Source organism: Podarcis bocagei (assembly GCF_964188305.1).
Source record: "Podarcis bocagei genome assembly, chromosome: 1".
In the NCBI taxonomy this organism is placed as follows: Eukaryota; Metazoa; Chordata; class Lepidosauria; order Squamata; family Lacertidae; genus Podarcis; species Podarcis bocagei.
The window spans coordinates 80,638,716-80,655,158 of record NC_138125.1 but is presented as its reverse complement, the minus strand read 5'-3'; the positions used below and the strand labels follow the sequence as shown (position 1 = coordinate 80,655,158).

The window sequence follows — 16,443 nt, the reverse complement described above, 5'->3', positions numbered from 1 at the left end:
GAGGCTTGACAACCATATGTCAGGAGTGCTCTGATGGTGTTTCCTGCTTGGCAGGGGGTTGGACTCGATGGCCCTTGTGGTCTATGATTCTATGATTCTATTCTATCCTCACAACCACCCTGTGAAGTAGATTAGTTTGACTGGCCCAATGTCACCCAGTAAGCTTCATGGCAGAGGAGGGATTTGAACCTGACTGTAGTCCCACACTTTTAACCACCACACCACACTGACTCTTACACACCTAATGCATTTGCTAGAGGAAAAATACACATCATTAGAGGCATTCCCCTCACTTACATGTGATGATCTCATGCGTGACTGCATATATGCCTGGCACTAGGAAATAACTAAATAATTCAGTTCATATCTGGAAATGGCAGGAGAGTCCTTGTGGCTCATGAGAAGACCTTCCCCAGAGCCCAAAGAGGACATCAGTGAGAGCGGAGAAGAGACTGGAGGCATGGCAGGGCTTTGTTTAGGCTGCTCCGCTTCACCTTGTTTTTGGTATGGATCAAAGAGAAAGTGGTACAAAGGGCATTTAAAGGGTGCTCCCCACTTTACATGATTTCACTTATGCATACAGGGGCCCTGAACACAACCCCTATGTAAATGGGGGGACAAACACATCTGTATATAATCTGCTATATGTTTGGGAAATTTGCTTGTCCATTTGCTATGGGTTTGGGGACAGCTCTTAAGATATCATTACCAAATTTTGCGCAATGTTTCCTCATATCAAGGAACAGGTTTTCATCTATGTTTGAATATACAACTGGATGCCATTTTGAATCAAGATGGTGCACCGAACCTTTCAAAACTGCACTGATTTGAACCACTAATTGCAAAACTTAACTGATTTGGGAATTTTAAGCTACGCCGGGTACAAGGCTCCTATTGGAGAATAAGCATGATGCAGAGTAATCCTTGTTGCACTACATTGCATTGCACTATATCTTTGGTGATCACTCGTAGCCGAGTAAGATTGTCTTCCATAAACACGGTTTTAACAATGAGGCTGTGACTGTGGAGGCCGATTCTGGACCCACACATCCTTCCACAACGGGGACATTAGTTCCCGGGCAGGAGTTGATCCTGGTGTGGGTTTGCCAAGCGTGCCTTTCTCTTAGCATCTTTCTCCCTTGCGTTCTGAGTTCAAGTGTCTTCAAAGTCCATGACACCTTTGGTAAAGGCTGTTCTCCAACTGGAGCATTCGCAGGCCAGTGTTTCCCAGTTGTCTGTGTTTATAATACATTTTTTTAAGATTTGCCTTGAGACAGTCACTATGTAGGCAGCAGGTGGTGCTGTGGTCTAAACCACTGAGCCTCCTGGGCTTCCCAATTGGAAGGTTGGCAGTTTGAATCCCCATGATGGAATGAGCTCCTGTTGCTCTGTCCCAGCTCCTGCCAAACTAGCAGTTCGAAAGCACGCCAGTGCAAGTAGATAAATAGGTACTGCTGTGGCAGGAAGGTAAACGCTCTGGCTTCCTTCACGGAGTCCCATTGCACAGAAACAGCTTAGTCATGCTGGCCACATGACCCAGAAAGCTGTCTGTGGACAAACACTGGCTTCCTTGGTCTGAAAGCAAGATGAGCGCCACAACCCCATAGTCTTCTTTGACTGGTCTTAACCATCCAGGGATCCTTTACCTTTACCTTTTTTACCTATATAGGCAGCCAAGTCAACCAGCACTACCTATTATTCTGGAGTAGACTTAGTGAAATTATTCCCTCTTTATCAATTGTAACCACAAAGGCAAATGAGTAAGGAGCAGCCTTCCCATCAGGTTATTCTGCGCCACTGAACACAAAGCTCATATGCCTTCAGGCTGGCCATATCCCAGAGCAAATACTGAGCACAAGAAGATTCCTGCCAGGAATGCCAAAAGACATTTCAAGGGTCAGAGAACAAGGTGTGTGGGGCCAGAACATTCCTTTGTCATGGAAGCCTAGCCTGTATTGAGAGAGGGAGTGCTGGCACTTGTCCCCTTGTTGAGACTACGGCAGCATGAGAGCATTGAAAGCTTTGATACCACGTCATCTAACTTCCCAGCAAACCAATCAGAATGAATGCTCAGCAAAGAGGTTGCAGGGAGGAACCCTAAGTCTCAAACATATTGTGGAGCCCATCTTAGACATAACATGGTTGCATGCATCCAGGCCCCCGTTTGCTTTCACTAGGGGGAAAAATGACCCAGTCTGCAGATGTAGCAACCTAACTTCCTACCCATGTTAAAATCACCAAAGACTTACCAGAACTCAAGATCCTGTTTGGAAGTCTTGCAAGAATATTTGTGTTTGCTTGTTTATTCTTTGTGGACATCCAAGAAAGTTTTTAGCAACCCGTTTTTGTTTGGATTTGTGTGTTTTAGTATGATAGCCTGTGTTATGTTCTGGGTGTAACACAGGCTTCAGGTAAAAGTTTACAGATGCCTTAGTTATATACTACCCTTCCATTAAAAATAAATTATCAGGGCAGTATACAGCTAGGGTGGCTGTGTTTCTACTTTACAGAGCAGGGTCCTCTCTTTGAAGAGCTGTATGGTCCAGATCAGCATGAAAGATAAAGGACCCTAAGAAAAGAGTGTTGCTGCTTGTCTAGGCCCAGTCTTCCCCACTATGGTGAGATTCATTGCCATACACACACACATACACACACACACACACACACACACACATGCAAGTCTGTGTACTCTTATGGATTGCCCTCCAAAAGTGACCATCCCATTTACGCTAGCAAAGCAAATCATCAGGCAGAATATGAAAGAATTCAGCAGAAACAAACATAACAGCTGGAAGCAAATATTAAACAGAATTTTAGAAGCCCAAGGTTATACAGAAGTTTTAAACAAAGCAGCTAATGGCATGAGGAAATGTAACCATTGGTTTCCATCTTGATACTGGGCACGAAGTTTTAAGGTGTCATACCGACACCTAGTGGTTGGTTCCAGTTATCCACAAAAGGTAGCTCAGTCAGACAGAAAACCAAACATTAGCACCTCTTCACATTCTATTATCCATTGGAAGATGAATTAAAACAGTGAGTGCTTCCAGGCATGTGTGCACATGCCAGCCCAAATCACCCTACTCAACCTCCCCATTTAATGCAGATTTACCTTTTTCCAGGGAAAATCTGGTAGTGTGTTGGGGGGGGGTAGAGTTTCTGGCAATGCCTCTTTTTGCAAAGTAACCCCTCATCCAGAAAAACAGGATCATTTTGCCTGACTCCAAACAGAGCACAATCTTCTCCTGAAAACCTACAATGCTCACCCATAATGCAAAAAGGAAATGATGCATGTTTCTGAAGATTATGTAGGGGAGATGCACTTCCTGAGTAAATATTTTAAGATTATTAGAACGGCACAATTCTACTCCAACATCCTACCAACAAACCAGGAATAAACTTTTTCTTTGGGGGGTGCATACCTCGGTGTTAGAGCATTTGTGTTGCGTGCAAGAAGGTCCCAGATTCAACTTCCACCGTCTCTAGTAGGGCTGGGAATGTCCCACCTGAGACCCTGTAGAGCTGGGCTGCCAGTCAGAACAGGTAATGCTGAGCTAGATGGACTAATGGCCTGACACTATTTAAGGCAGCTTCCTATATTCCTTTGATCTAAGACCTTGATGTTATGTTCCTCCTTGCCAGCAATGGAGTTGGTCCAGTCCCTCTGGGGTAGCAGAGCCATCCTTTTCCTTCCTCATCATTGTCTTCCCCCCTTGGGATGCTTCTCCTCCTTGTCCACCTTGCTATATGGAGCGTTGCCTTCCCAGGCCCTTCCCCACTCATAGACTCTCTGCAAAGGAGAGCAAAATCTCACTGTGAGTGATCAATTTTCCCTCTTCTCCTCCAGAGCCTCAGGCTTGACTCCTTTTCCCCCCCTCTTGTCCAGCCCAAGGCTTTGAAGAGCACATGGTGAAGTGGTTAGAGTGCTGAGCTGAGACCAGGGTTCGAATCCCCCTATCAGTTATGAAGTCCACTGGGTGACCTTGGACTTGTCACCATGCCTCAGCCTAATCCACTCACAAGGATAAAATTGGGATGAGGAAGAATCCTGTAGGCTACCTAGGAATTAAGGCACATTAACTGTCAGGGAACTGACATCGGAGCTAGAGGCGGAGGGAAGGCTCTCAAATGATGCTGGAGAAGGGCCCAGCAGGGAGAGAGGCAGCTCAACAGATGGGGAAGCAAATCAGCGCAACACCAGGGATAAAGGGGGGCAGATGGGGGAATCGGCGAGAGGGCTCCAGGACTCTTCACTGGATACCAGCGGGGAGAGCACGGGTCCTCCGCTACCCACGCCCTCCCTGCGCAGAAGACTTCCGCGCAGGGAGAGTAGGAGGAGACTTGGCGTCAAACTACTTTTATGTTGGAAAAGGTTTAAGAAACGCCCACTGACGGATTCTGCTAGCGACTGAGGCAGCCACAAAGTGAAGGGCTGTCCAGACAGAAAGGTTTAACCAGGCAACATAGCTAGGAGAGGCGGCAACTTACGCACGAGCAACCCATACTCATTACATTAACCATTTATTCAGGTGAACTGTCATCTTTAGTGTCTCAAGACAGTTACTGAATAATGTGAATGAACAACACCTAGAGCACCAACCTTCACGTAAACCTAGTATTACCTTACTACAAGTCCAGCTACACTAATGATATATCATGATTAACTACAATCAGTCAAGAAGAAAAATAGTATACCACTGGTGTTGCACAGAGCCATAATGTATAGGTAATATTTTCTTTTTAACTTGGCTGTGTATATGGGCTTTAAGGAACTCATGAAATGGTACTTCAGGTCTGAGCTTCTGAATATCCAAAGGGACCAAGATGTGACCTTTTGGTGTTCTTCACCATCAAAACCATAAAGCCATAAACCAAAACCAAAACCATAAAATCAGAAAGATAGTCTCTTTGCAATCAAACTTTATTTTATATTCCTACAGGGCTAGATTTGTTGATCAAGATACAAAAAGTTCACTTCTTGCATTCTCAGCAGAAAATATTAATATCAGAGATACTTAAGGGGAGGGGCAATGTTGCGTCCTAATTTTTGGCAATTAAACAATGGGCATTATTCCCCAATTTTTCTAAAAGTCTCCAATATAGTTCTTCCTAAGGGAAGAGTTTCAAGTCATCTGCAAGTAACCATTATTGCTTTATGGCAGCTGGCAGGAGACGTATTCTACTTTGTGCTGATCTTAGTATTTCCCAAGAGGCAGAAAACCCACCAGCATATGCATTCTGGACTCAGCAGATAATTCCAGAACTTTCCCCATGCTGCCTCACCACTGAGGTACCAACACATTCCTAGCTTTGAATGTGGTTTCTATGCATATCACAGCTCCATGAAATCTGGAATCATAAAAGTCCATCATCATATGGTCTGGTGACTTGGTTTACAAAAAGAATCCGACAGAAGAAAAGGCAGCCGAAGTGGTCACAGCAACATTGCACCACTCATGTAACAACTTTAAATCCAGGCTTTGATTCTTCCAGGGCCTTCAGCTCATTATCCACGTCAGCAGTCCAGTAAGTGTCATACAAACTGCAAGAGAGTTCAGATGAGAGTTCAGACATTAATGGTACTGAGAAGTCATGCAAAGCAGGTAACCTCCCTTATCTGTAAGAAAGAAGCAGCACACACAACACTCTATTTCCCCAAGGTGAAAGGGCTTCCAATTGTTAACTTCCATTTGTACAGAGAGAAGCAGTCTGGCTACTACGCCTGCCACCAATGCAAGTAAAACTTCCTTCAATATTAAAACTAGACAGAGGCTACGCCTGCCACCAATGGAAGTAAAACTTCCTTCAATATTAAAACTAGACAGAGGCTGTTCCTGATGAACAGACCCATGTTTTCAAAGAAGGAAGTCTAGGATTCATATTTTCGTTCAGGGGTACAGAACCTGTGTGCTTCCAGGTGTTGCTGAACTGCTCCATCTCCCATTAGTCCCAGACAGTGCAGCCAATGTAAGGGGTTGTAGTTATGGATGTTGGAGGAACCGACTGAAAATGGGTCACCATGCAGGTTTCATTCTATCTGCTCTTAGGGGTTCAGATGCCATTTTAATTGGGGGGTGCACTTATGGACTTCGTCATCAGACCCACATCTCTGAAACGCCTCCCCCAACCTCATTCCCAATGCCTATCACAGCACAAAAGAGTCACTTACATCAGGTACTTCAGGTTACAGTTGGGACTTCTCACTGCTTCGCAGAGCTTACGCACACCCTCATCTCCTATATGGCTGTAGCTTACATCCAGTTCTTGTAGGCAGGGTTTTCCAACGATGACTTCGGCAAGCTTATCGCAGCAAACCTCGGTGAGTTCCGATTGTCCCAGCCTAAGAAGAAGGGCAGAATAAGCACCAGACATATCCACAAGGGAGGAATATCCCTGAAGACGTCTCCTCTGCTGAACCCACAAACAAATTTCACACTGCTGCCTTTCAAGCAAGCATTCAGCTAATGTGAAGAGGAACAAATCTCGGCCTAGGAAAAACGTAGTTCGCCTTTTAGTTTACCCAAGTGTTCCAGCATTAAAACATGTTCCAAACTGGCAAATTTATTTTTATTAATTGTAAAACTTGTAATTGGGTATTTCACATCACATGCCCTTCTTTTCAAGTATGGCAGGCTGTCACCATAGATGAAACATAGCCATGGAAGAGATCTGCTGCCAAGCCTTAAGGCAGGCTTCCTCAACCTCGGCCCTCCAGATGTTTTGAGACTACAATTCCCATAATCCCTGACCACTGGTCCTCCTAGCTAGGGATCATGGGAGTTGTAGGCCAAAAACATCTGGAGGGCCGAGGTTGAGGAAGCCTGCCTTAAGGCAAAACAAAGAGGCACCAGAATGCCAAACAAGGCAGCCCCCTCCCCTCCGTATTTACAGCAATAACGCAAGAGTTCTAAGCTCAATAACGTTTTAGAAAAACCTTAACACATTGTTTTCAAGAGAGCAACAAATGTCTAAGGTGACTTACCAGAGGGATTGCAGGTTACAGGTGGGGCTCAGAACTCCTTCACAGAGATCAGTCACTCCTGCATCACACAGATTATTTCCACCGATATGCAGCTCTTTCAAAGTCCCGTTCACGCTGAGAGCAGAGCCAAGGCTCTTGCAACAGGCTGAAGTCAAACCACATTCTCTTAGCCTATGGTAGACAAATAAGAATATCTCTGACACGCCTGACAACTCTGCAGTGCAATAGGCCATCTAGGGTTACTTTTCCTTTCTGTGGAGTCAATCCTATCTGACCAAAACAATATGAGAAACAGACGCAATACACATCCATTATAACTTTTTAAAATGGTGTCTGTTAGACAACTTGTAGCCATAAACAGATGGTAGATCAACATCAGGCAAATCGCTCCAGCAGAGAAATTAATAGACTGACTGAAGAAGGCAGGAGGATGGGCTGACAATTTTAGAATGGAATTATTTAGTTCCTTCTCCTTTGGTAATGGAGCAGATTCTTCAACAGGGCCATCCTTGACTTATGGCTCCCTCTGAAGGGACACTAAGTTAAATCAGCTGGGAATTATATCAGGCAGGCTTGGATCTATAAGACAAGGCACAAGGGCAGCCCCATATAGACAGCATTGCAATAATCAAGTCTTGAGATTACCAACTTTTAATAAAAATATTTGTTTATATATATTTAAAAACTCATGCATCAGTTCTCCATGGTGGTTTTTCAGCAGGGGCTATATTTTAAACTGAACAAAAGGCTGAAGGGTCAGCAACATTTGCCCCACTCAATTGCTCCCACATGGGCCTAGATGACAAAACACTTTCTTCTACTCTTAGGAATAGCCCAACTTTTCATATGTATCATTCACTTATTATACCCGTATGGCCCAAGTTAAGCCTTCTCACACCTGACATCCAGCTGTTTCAGACTACAACTCCCATCATCCTGACCTTTGGTCCTGCTGGCTGGGGCTGGGGGGAGTTGCAAATCCAAGAAGGGGAGGGCCAGAAGTGAGAGTAGGCTGGCCGAGGTCATAGATTGTGTGGTGTGGGAGATGCTGTCCGGACAGACTGCTGACCAGTAGTGAGGAGTCTAGGAGCAGGCAAAAGGCTATCTAATCCATCTGCTCAGCCATTTCCTAGCAGCCCTGAAGACCTGGGCACTTTCCTTGCCTTGGCTGACCTCGGAGGAGAACTCAAACAAGCTTTGGCCAACTTGAAACACCTGACTCATAGACTTATTTGAAGAGTGTTGTTGCTGCACTCATCCCCTTAGTAGGAGTAGTTTAATATTTTACGGGTTCCCCCTCCCCCTTCTCTATTTGGTTTTGGTCTGCTGATTTTCTCATAAAAGACAGCTGTTATTGTTCACTGCAACTTGACTTGGTGGACAAAAGTTGTATAAAGGGATCCTTTTGATCAGAAGCTGGAATACTGTGTCATGCTGAAAGTCCTTGGAGCTGGACTGAGCCTCTTGATAAATATCCTTAATAGTCACAGACCCATCCTGTTTACTCATGACTTCCTTGTTACACCTGAAAAAAAAAAGCTACTACAGAAAAATAAGCCTCCAGCTCCTTACCACAATGACTCAAGTTTAGATTTTGGGTCCTTCAGTCCTTGGCATAAGAACTCCATCCCTGCATCTTTTAGATCATTTCCAATCAGGCTCATCTCCTTGAGAGTCTCTTTGGTACCAATGACATTGGAGAGGTCCTTGCAGCCAGGAGCTGAGATATTGCATTCCCATAACCTGAAATAATAATCAAGTCACTGTCTTTAGTCACTGGCAAGCTCTGAAGTGTGTGTTATAGAAACTTCAAGCTGTGTGTGCTGTTTGGAACCCCTGGAGTCCACATGAGCGAGTCCGTTTGCTGTATTAAGACAAATCCTCATACACCAAGTTTCCCTCCTGCATTAAGCAGGAGCAGCATACATCTCCAACCAAATGCGTGTGCGGCCTACAATGGAAACCCCATGTCAGCCAAACAGACACCTACCAGAAGCGAAGTGCATTTACCAATGTGTCTAAGCCTGAAAGGTCCAATAACTCCTTAGGGCAGGGATGGCTAACCTGTAGTCCAGTTACTGTTGGAATTCAATGGCCATCAGTCCCAGCCAGGATGGTCACTGGTCAGGGATGTGGTCCAACAATATTGGAAAGCCACAAGCTCCCTGCCCTTGATTACGTCAATAAGTGTGTGTGCAATTTGGATATATGACCCTTATTTACATAAACCTCCACACTTTCTCCCCTGGAAAATTCACCAGTGAAAGAAGCAGCCAGTGAGTGCTGCACATGGAGAGTTCCACTGATGCAACAGGTCATCCCTGTCCTCCAACCCTCTAAAACAGATTTTGAGCATTTGCAGAAGGCTGCAGAGGAGGTAAATTCTGTTGCACAAGCAGAAGTCTATTGCACTAGCAAGAAGAGCAACACTGGATATGAAACATTTAGAGTTCCATCTGCAAAACTTGTTTGGCAAACATTTACTTGGAGTCCTAGGAATTCACATTGGTGAAAAAAACGATTTACGGAGGATAGAGCCTTTACCATTGATTCCCATTGGCACTGCAAGAGTTTTAAAAAGCTCTGTTTTTCCAGGGCTGGGAAATGTACAGGCTTGCAGGAATGAAGTTTATGAGACTGAATTCTGCATGTTTTGTAACATGAGCACCTTTCAGGATCAGACATGTAGTTAAACAGATCTGGCTCCTACAACACACAATTCAGTATCCACCAGCACAACACAACCCACTATCTATTGCATTACAAAAAGGTACACATCTAGATAAAAGTAGAAAAGTAGGTAAAAAATTACAAGGTTTATAAAGATATTATCAAAAAGGTACATGGAAAATATTTGAATTACACAGAAATTATTTAACTGGCACAGGAATTCTTTACAAGATGCATAGTAAAAAGACACATTAACACTCACATAGGGACACGAAAATACTGCAACCACAGTGACACTATTTGAAAACCAAGAAAGATTATATATATATTTTTAGAAAATAGTCCGCTCTTGTGACAGCCTAGTTGACAAGCTACGCCTGCTCTAGATAAAGCCACTTACCACAGCTTGCGTATTTTGCAGTTGGGATTCAAGGCCCCCTGGCACAAGAGGGATACACCTGCGTTACCAATCTTGTTCTCGCCTATGCAGAGCTCGGTCAAGGACGACTTTGAACTTAGCACAGCGCTGAGGTCCCGACAGCTGGCAGGTGTGATGTCACAGCTCTCCAGTCTGCAGGAAAGCAAGAAGCCAAAGCACAAATTACGTTCCGTTCAGCAACCCTGCCCACAGCTGCTGCCACACACTAGCAGATGCACACATTATTTCAATTTTGCCCAAACTGCAGTTTTGTTGGCCAGTAGTGAAAGGCCTTAGAGGCTTATTGAGCACTGCAACCCCCCCAAACACCCCTTATCGAAATGATTGTGCATCAAGAAATGCAGTGGAATATGCAGTGTGTGTGTGTTTCTTTGCCATGAGATGGTTTTAGGAGAAAAGTAAACCTTCAATTGATTTTATTCAGAAGTGGCATCACATTAATCTTAAAGATTCCAATGCGCTGTAAAATTGCATAGACAGTCGTACCTTGGCTTTCGAACAGAATGCTTTCCAGAAGTCCGTTTGACTTCCGAAACATTCAGAAACCCAGGCACGGCTTCCAACTAGCTGCAGGAGCGTCCTGCAGCCAATCAGAAGCTGCGGAAGCCGTGCTGGACGTTCGGCTTCCAGGGCAAAGTTTGCAAACTGGAACACCTACTTCCGGGTTTGCGGCGTTTGAGTTCCAAGTTGTTCGTGAACTAAGCTGTTTGAAAACCAAGCTACAACTGTAACATGTCACACACACTGCCAAGACTTCTGCTTTAAGGGCCACAATTACAGAGGTTGCAGCAAGCAGGCATTGTTACACCCCACCCAAACCAATTTCTCCCCCCAAGTTACCCAGGAACCAGCTGAGCAGTTACAGAGAGGGGGCTGCTCCTTCTGCGACTTGTTGCATCAAAGCCCTCCACATGCATTGAGGGGGGAGCTCCCATTGAAGCTTCCTTCACTCGCCAGATAACCAGACATTTCTTCTTAACAGTGCCCCTCACTTTGAAGGCTCGTGAGAGCCATGAGGAGCTTGCGTAACTGCCCAAGCGGTTCTGATCGCCGGCAAAAATGCAGGAAGCACTGACAGAACCAAAGAGGTGAGCACTTCCAGAGAAGCCATGAAAGTTGCAGAAGAGACCATGGCTGTTGGTGAAGGATGTGTGGCAGGTGCAGTGAAGCAGGTGCAGCCTAAGCAAGAGGGGCTGAGCCTGGGGAGAGAGCCAGGGGTTGGAAAGAGAGGCCTTACTGCAGTGATTGCAGGTTACAGTTGTCGTCCAGCACGCCCTGGCAAAGCTGCTTCACTGCGGCATCCCCTAGTTTGTTGTTGCTCAGGTTGAGTTCCTTCAGGGATGGCTTGGTGCGCAGGGCAGAGCTGAGAGCCTCCACGTTCTCTGCTGAGAGCTCACAGTACTCCAGCCTATAGGAGAAGAACAGAAAGACCACCACCCCAATAGATAAGAAGGAGCCTCAAACAGTCTGGCATTTTCAAGCACAAAGCTTCCTCCTTCTGAACACATCTGGACCAGCCCTCCACAACCTGGTGCCTCCAGAGGTTTGGGGGAGCTCCGTTGTCCATCATTCCCACCCAGTATGGTCAATAACCAGGGATGATGGGACCTGTAGTCCAAAAAACAAGTGGAGACTCCCAGGTTGGGGAAAGCTGATCTAGACACAATGATTGTTCATGGAATTGTTTTAATGCATAGTTTATACTTTAATGTTTGTGTTGTTAGTTTGTATACCTGTTGCTTAAGGAGCTTATTTTGGCATTAAGGAGTTTATTAATTATTATTAATAGTAAATATTTTCACCTGTACCAGCTCTGATCTCTCTTGGATATTGTTATCAGAAAGTGTGTGTAGATCTGAGAAAAGACACTGTACAAAACACACTTTGTATGACTTTTTACAAGTAATTGGGGGATGGGGAGGAATTGTTCACCATCAGCCTGAGTTCGAAAAGAGATGCTTTGTAACTTGAGAAATCTTCTCAGCCAAGAGATCTTTGCTAACAAATCTAGTAGTCACTTACTGAAGCTTCTCCAGCTGGCAGTTGGGATCCAAAAGTCCCTGGCACAATATCTTAACTCCTGCTGTGCCCAAACTGTTGTCTCCCAGGTGAAGCTCAGTCAGGGATGGCTTGCTGCTGAGCACAGAACGGAGACTCTCACAGCAGCCTTTGGTGAGGTTGCAGTTCTGCAGCCTGGAAGAACAAGGCAGAGTTAAGTCAGCCTCCCTAAAACTCCTCATTTATTGTTTCACCTTGACGCCTAGGTAACTGAAATATTATTTGAAATATACTGTACAATTCTGTGTTTGCATAAGACTATATCCTAAGCTTATTCTCTGCAGATGATACCGATGCCCAGGGGGAACCAAATATTAACGCTGCTGTCTTTTGAGTGGGCAAAGGCCATGTATGTCCCTTAAGAGTTATCTCAAGGGCACAAAGCTTCTCCCACCACAGCTCCTTTGTCCTATAGGCCCCCTGCCCCCCTTGATTTTTTTCCTGCCTTATAGGTTTACGGACTGGCTTAGAAATGTTTGTTGGCTTTTGTTAGATGCAACACAAGGAATCCCACAGCAGAAAAAGAATCCCTATACAGTGTGTTTCAAGCACTACCAGCCCAGCAGGTATGTAGAAAAAAATGCTGCCTAACAAGTCATAACACTTAACAGAGTTTTCAGGAGGAAAAACAGAGGAGCCAATCCTCTGCACGCCTCTTCTCAGTCATGTAACTAGATACACCATCCCCTCCACAGTGATATTTTCTATATATTCAAGCCGTGTGTTATAACTGCAAACTGTGGTAGGAGAAAACAGCCTATAATATCAGAGACTGCACTGCACTAGTGCAGCCCAGACTGACGGGGGCCATTTAAGTCATCAAGCCATAAAGCCATATGATCAGGAAGGCCGTAATTGCCATTTGAAGAACAGCAATTCCAGACACATTTTACTAAAAGCCACTTTCCAGACTGCTCTCTGGGGTGCTGGTGCTAAAACCAAAACACATTGTTTCAGTTGTCAGGATGAGCTAATGAACGCAAAGCCCTCTTGACACTTGAGATGTTCTTTGATCTGCTACTAGTTTCATATCTCCAGGTGCCCAGTACCACTTCACCCAATTCAGGAGTAGTCACAGAGATCCATTCCTTGTCCCATATGAAGCCAATAAGCCCATGTGAGCTTTGGAAGGCGTGAGAGCTGGAAGAACTCAGCATCTAACCCCAAATAGGTAGACAGACAGACAGACACGAGCCCAAGTCCTGCAATCTAACCTATTGGATCTCTGTGAAGGTGAATCAAGGTGTGGCAGTCTTTTAAGAGCATGCAAAACAGCACCATTACTTCTGGGCAATGTTGGGGGGAAATACATTTTAATGTATTTTTAATCTCCTGTTGGAAGCCGCCCAGAGTGGCTGGGGAAGCCCAGCCAGATGGGTGGGGTATAAGTAATAAATTAATAAATTATTATTGATTTCCCCGCCTACTTGTATGCCAGCCTAAGCAAATGGTTTGATTATAGGTTAGCAGAGGTCCCCCAGTCCAGCTGCTCCAGGAAAAACTCATACAGTGGTAACTTGATGGGAAGAATATAAGAAGCAAAGACCACAGTTCAACAATAGCAAAAATATTTTAAGCCCAAAAGGAATTCTGAGCCACTTTCTTAGCCAGAAGGGAATTTATCACTGATAACCTTCCTACTGTGGACATTTCCATCTGTGGAGACCTTCAGCTAACAAAACTTAAGCCATGACAGATTGTAGGGGATTTACCATAGTTTCTGAAGGTTGCAGCTTGGACTCAGCAATCCTTTGCACAGCAACTCTACAGCAGCATCTCCCAGTTCATTGTTGTTCAATTTGAGTTCAGTCAATGTTTGCTTTGTGCTCAGAAAGGCGCAGAGATCTTTACAATGACTAGCTGATAGACTACAGTCATCCAACCTGAGAATGAAGGGGAAGAGGAGCTGGGTGTTAGCTCTAACAAACCAGCTGAGAGAAACATTTCTCCTCTACAGAATTCTTTTCCCCCCTTCCAGCCTGATTTGGAAGATTTCCAGAATATTTGAACAACAAAAGGTGAAATCCAACATTGTCTATCAGCAAATTGGAACCCTTGTTACAGCAGATTCCCCATATACCCTTAAGCAGTGCTTTTTTTCTAAAAAAAAATGTTTCAAGGTACTCATTTTGACTCAAGAAAGTCACCATTTTATAGTTCAAATTGGGGAAAATAAATATAGTAAATGGACAAAAGTACAAAGATTCACAAAATGTTTAGAGGTATGCTTACCTCTGAGTCCCCCCCCCCAGAAAAAAAACACTGCCCTTAAGCCTCCCATGCACGCACAAAATAAATCTGCAACAATAAAATAATTCAACAAGCAATATGATTTTCAAATGAAACAAGAGCAGACAAAAATGGCTGCTGGTTAGAAACAATTAAGTTAGACATTGCTTTCATTCGCATGCAGCACTATGCCAAACCATAGCTTACAGCAGTGATGGTCAAACTTGGCCCTCCAGCTGTTTTGAGACTACAATTCCCACCATCCCTGGTCCTGTTAGCTAGGGATGATGGGAGTTGTAGTCCCAAAAAAGCTGGAGGGCCAAGTTTGGCCATCACTGGCTTACAGGAACAAGCCAAAATCATATCTGACTTGCTCCTTCCCCTCTGTGTGCTGCTGCTGCCACGGTGAACTTGGGCTTGTCTCTCCCAGACAAACCATGAGCAGTTAACCAAGAACAAAACTTGGTAACTGAGAAATGAGAATGTGAAATCTGGTTGTGAGAAGCATCTCTAGGTATTTTGGGGCAAGCAAGCATTACACCAGCTCAAGTTCCATCGGAATGGAACCCCTGCAGTTGTGAGACTTTATGCACACCTTAACACACATGGCTTTCGCTGACATTTTACTTACCTGATGGTTTTGTACTGGCTCAGGGTTGGAAGAAGTTCCTTCCAGCTGGACCCACTGAGCTCTTTGGACTGGATGTCAAGGTCCATTTTTGATGCAACAGCTGGAGAGAAGGGGGGGGGGAGAGAGAGAGGTGTTATTTCCCTACAACAAGGGTCAAGGGGAAGGCTATTGTTCCCATTCAAACTACAGTGTTTTTGTTTGCTTGTCTATAGCAGAAGCCACTATGCTGCCCTCCACATGTTGATGAACTCCAACTCCCACCAGCCTCTGCCACCAAAAATGATGAGTGCTGACAGCCCAACAGCAGCTGGCAGCCTCGCTGCTGGCCATCCCTGGTCTACAGCATTTGCAGCTATCTCAGTTGCAAGCAAGAATTTCTCAAAAGAAAAACTCCTGCACTTGCTCAAGAGCTAGCCCCGTGCTGAAAGGTCCTGTTTGTGGCCACTTGCAACTTAACTCAAAGAGGCCCCTTCTTAACAAGAGCTGATGCAACAGCCCGAAAGCACACACATGAATCATGCAACGCTTTTGTCTCTCTGCCGACAACTGGTCTTAACCACATTTACTAGAAGTGAACCTCTGAAGGGCAATGTTTCAACATTTGTAAACTTTAGCCTCATTCTGAAGGCGACTACATTCCTGATCTGCACAGCCTATATTCGTAGTGAATATGCGAGTTTGTTAAATGGAGCTGGCACTATGTTTACTCTGCAACTCTGGTATTTGGTACTGTTAATCTGGACCCTGCTAGGCCTGCAGCACCAGCAACTGCACTGGGTTTAACACACACAGCACAGCAGCCACGATGGATCAAATCAGATACGCCATTTATTTGGTAATTCATGATCTACATCTTATGTAGCTCTGCCCGTATGAGCAATAAAATTAATACAAAAGATGGAAAATTCCACCTTCTGTTCCAGTTCTCAATAGATATAAAAGGTGTATTGAGAACCGTACTGTGATATCAGTTGATTCATTCTGAAAGTGTTTTTTTCAGGGTGAGTGTTTTTCTTCTTCTTTTCTTTCCTGATACTTGCTGTGCTTCATGTTCTTTCTCTCACCTGGTGGCCACAAGATCTTGGCCTGCTGTAAGTTTGACTCCCTATATTCCTTGGGAGGGGTGGCTTTAAAAAAGAAAAAGCTTCATGAGATCTTCTCATAAACCTCCCACATCCCACTTGGTTTGGTGCCAAGGTTAGGCCAGGATTTGTGATATCACTTTGCAAAGTGATAGAACTATTCTATCATTCTCTCCAAGGGGTACACGTTATAATCAGCTTAATACCATCACAAACCACTCCCCTGAACTCCAGGCATTTGGTACCCTAGGGGTTCCCCCCCCCTTTTGAAATTTCCAAGTGAAATTTGATATTAATCAGTGCTTTTTTTCTATAGACAATGAAGTTGTTACAATAAGTGCCACACTTTTAG

The 16,443-nt window shown here is 44.6% G+C and overlaps 1 protein-coding gene across 2 annotated transcripts in view; it reads right to left on the bottom strand.

Annotated features, from left to right (window-relative positions):
• Nucleotides 1-4,903: 4,903 nt before the first annotated feature.
• The window catches only part of RNH1 (ribonuclease/angiogenin inhibitor 1), a 20,251-nt gene continuing 8,711 nt past the window's right edge, over nt 4,904-16,443 (bottom strand). For both annotated transcript variants that reach the window (XM_081203819.1, XM_081203818.1), the window contains exons 2-10: nt 15,010-15,109; nt 13,862-14,032; nt 12,114-12,284; nt 11,329-11,499; nt 10,053-10,223; nt 8,555-8,725; nt 6,983-7,153; nt 6,170-6,340; nt 4,904-5,542 (exon numbers count right to left, since the gene is read on the bottom strand). In XM_081203819.1, coding sequence (XP_081059945.1) covers nt 5,455-5,542; nt 6,170-6,340; nt 6,983-7,153; nt 8,555-8,725; nt 10,053-10,223; nt 11,329-11,499; nt 12,114-12,284; nt 13,862-14,032; nt 15,010-15,095 — 1,371 coding nt within the window. In that variant the 5' untranslated portion in view covers nt 15,096-15,109 and the 3' untranslated portion in view covers nt 4,904-5,454. The remainder of the gene's footprint in view (nt 5,543-6,169; nt 6,341-6,982; nt 7,154-8,554; nt 8,726-10,052; nt 10,224-11,328; nt 11,500-12,113; nt 12,285-13,861; nt 14,033-15,009; nt 15,110-16,443) is intronic.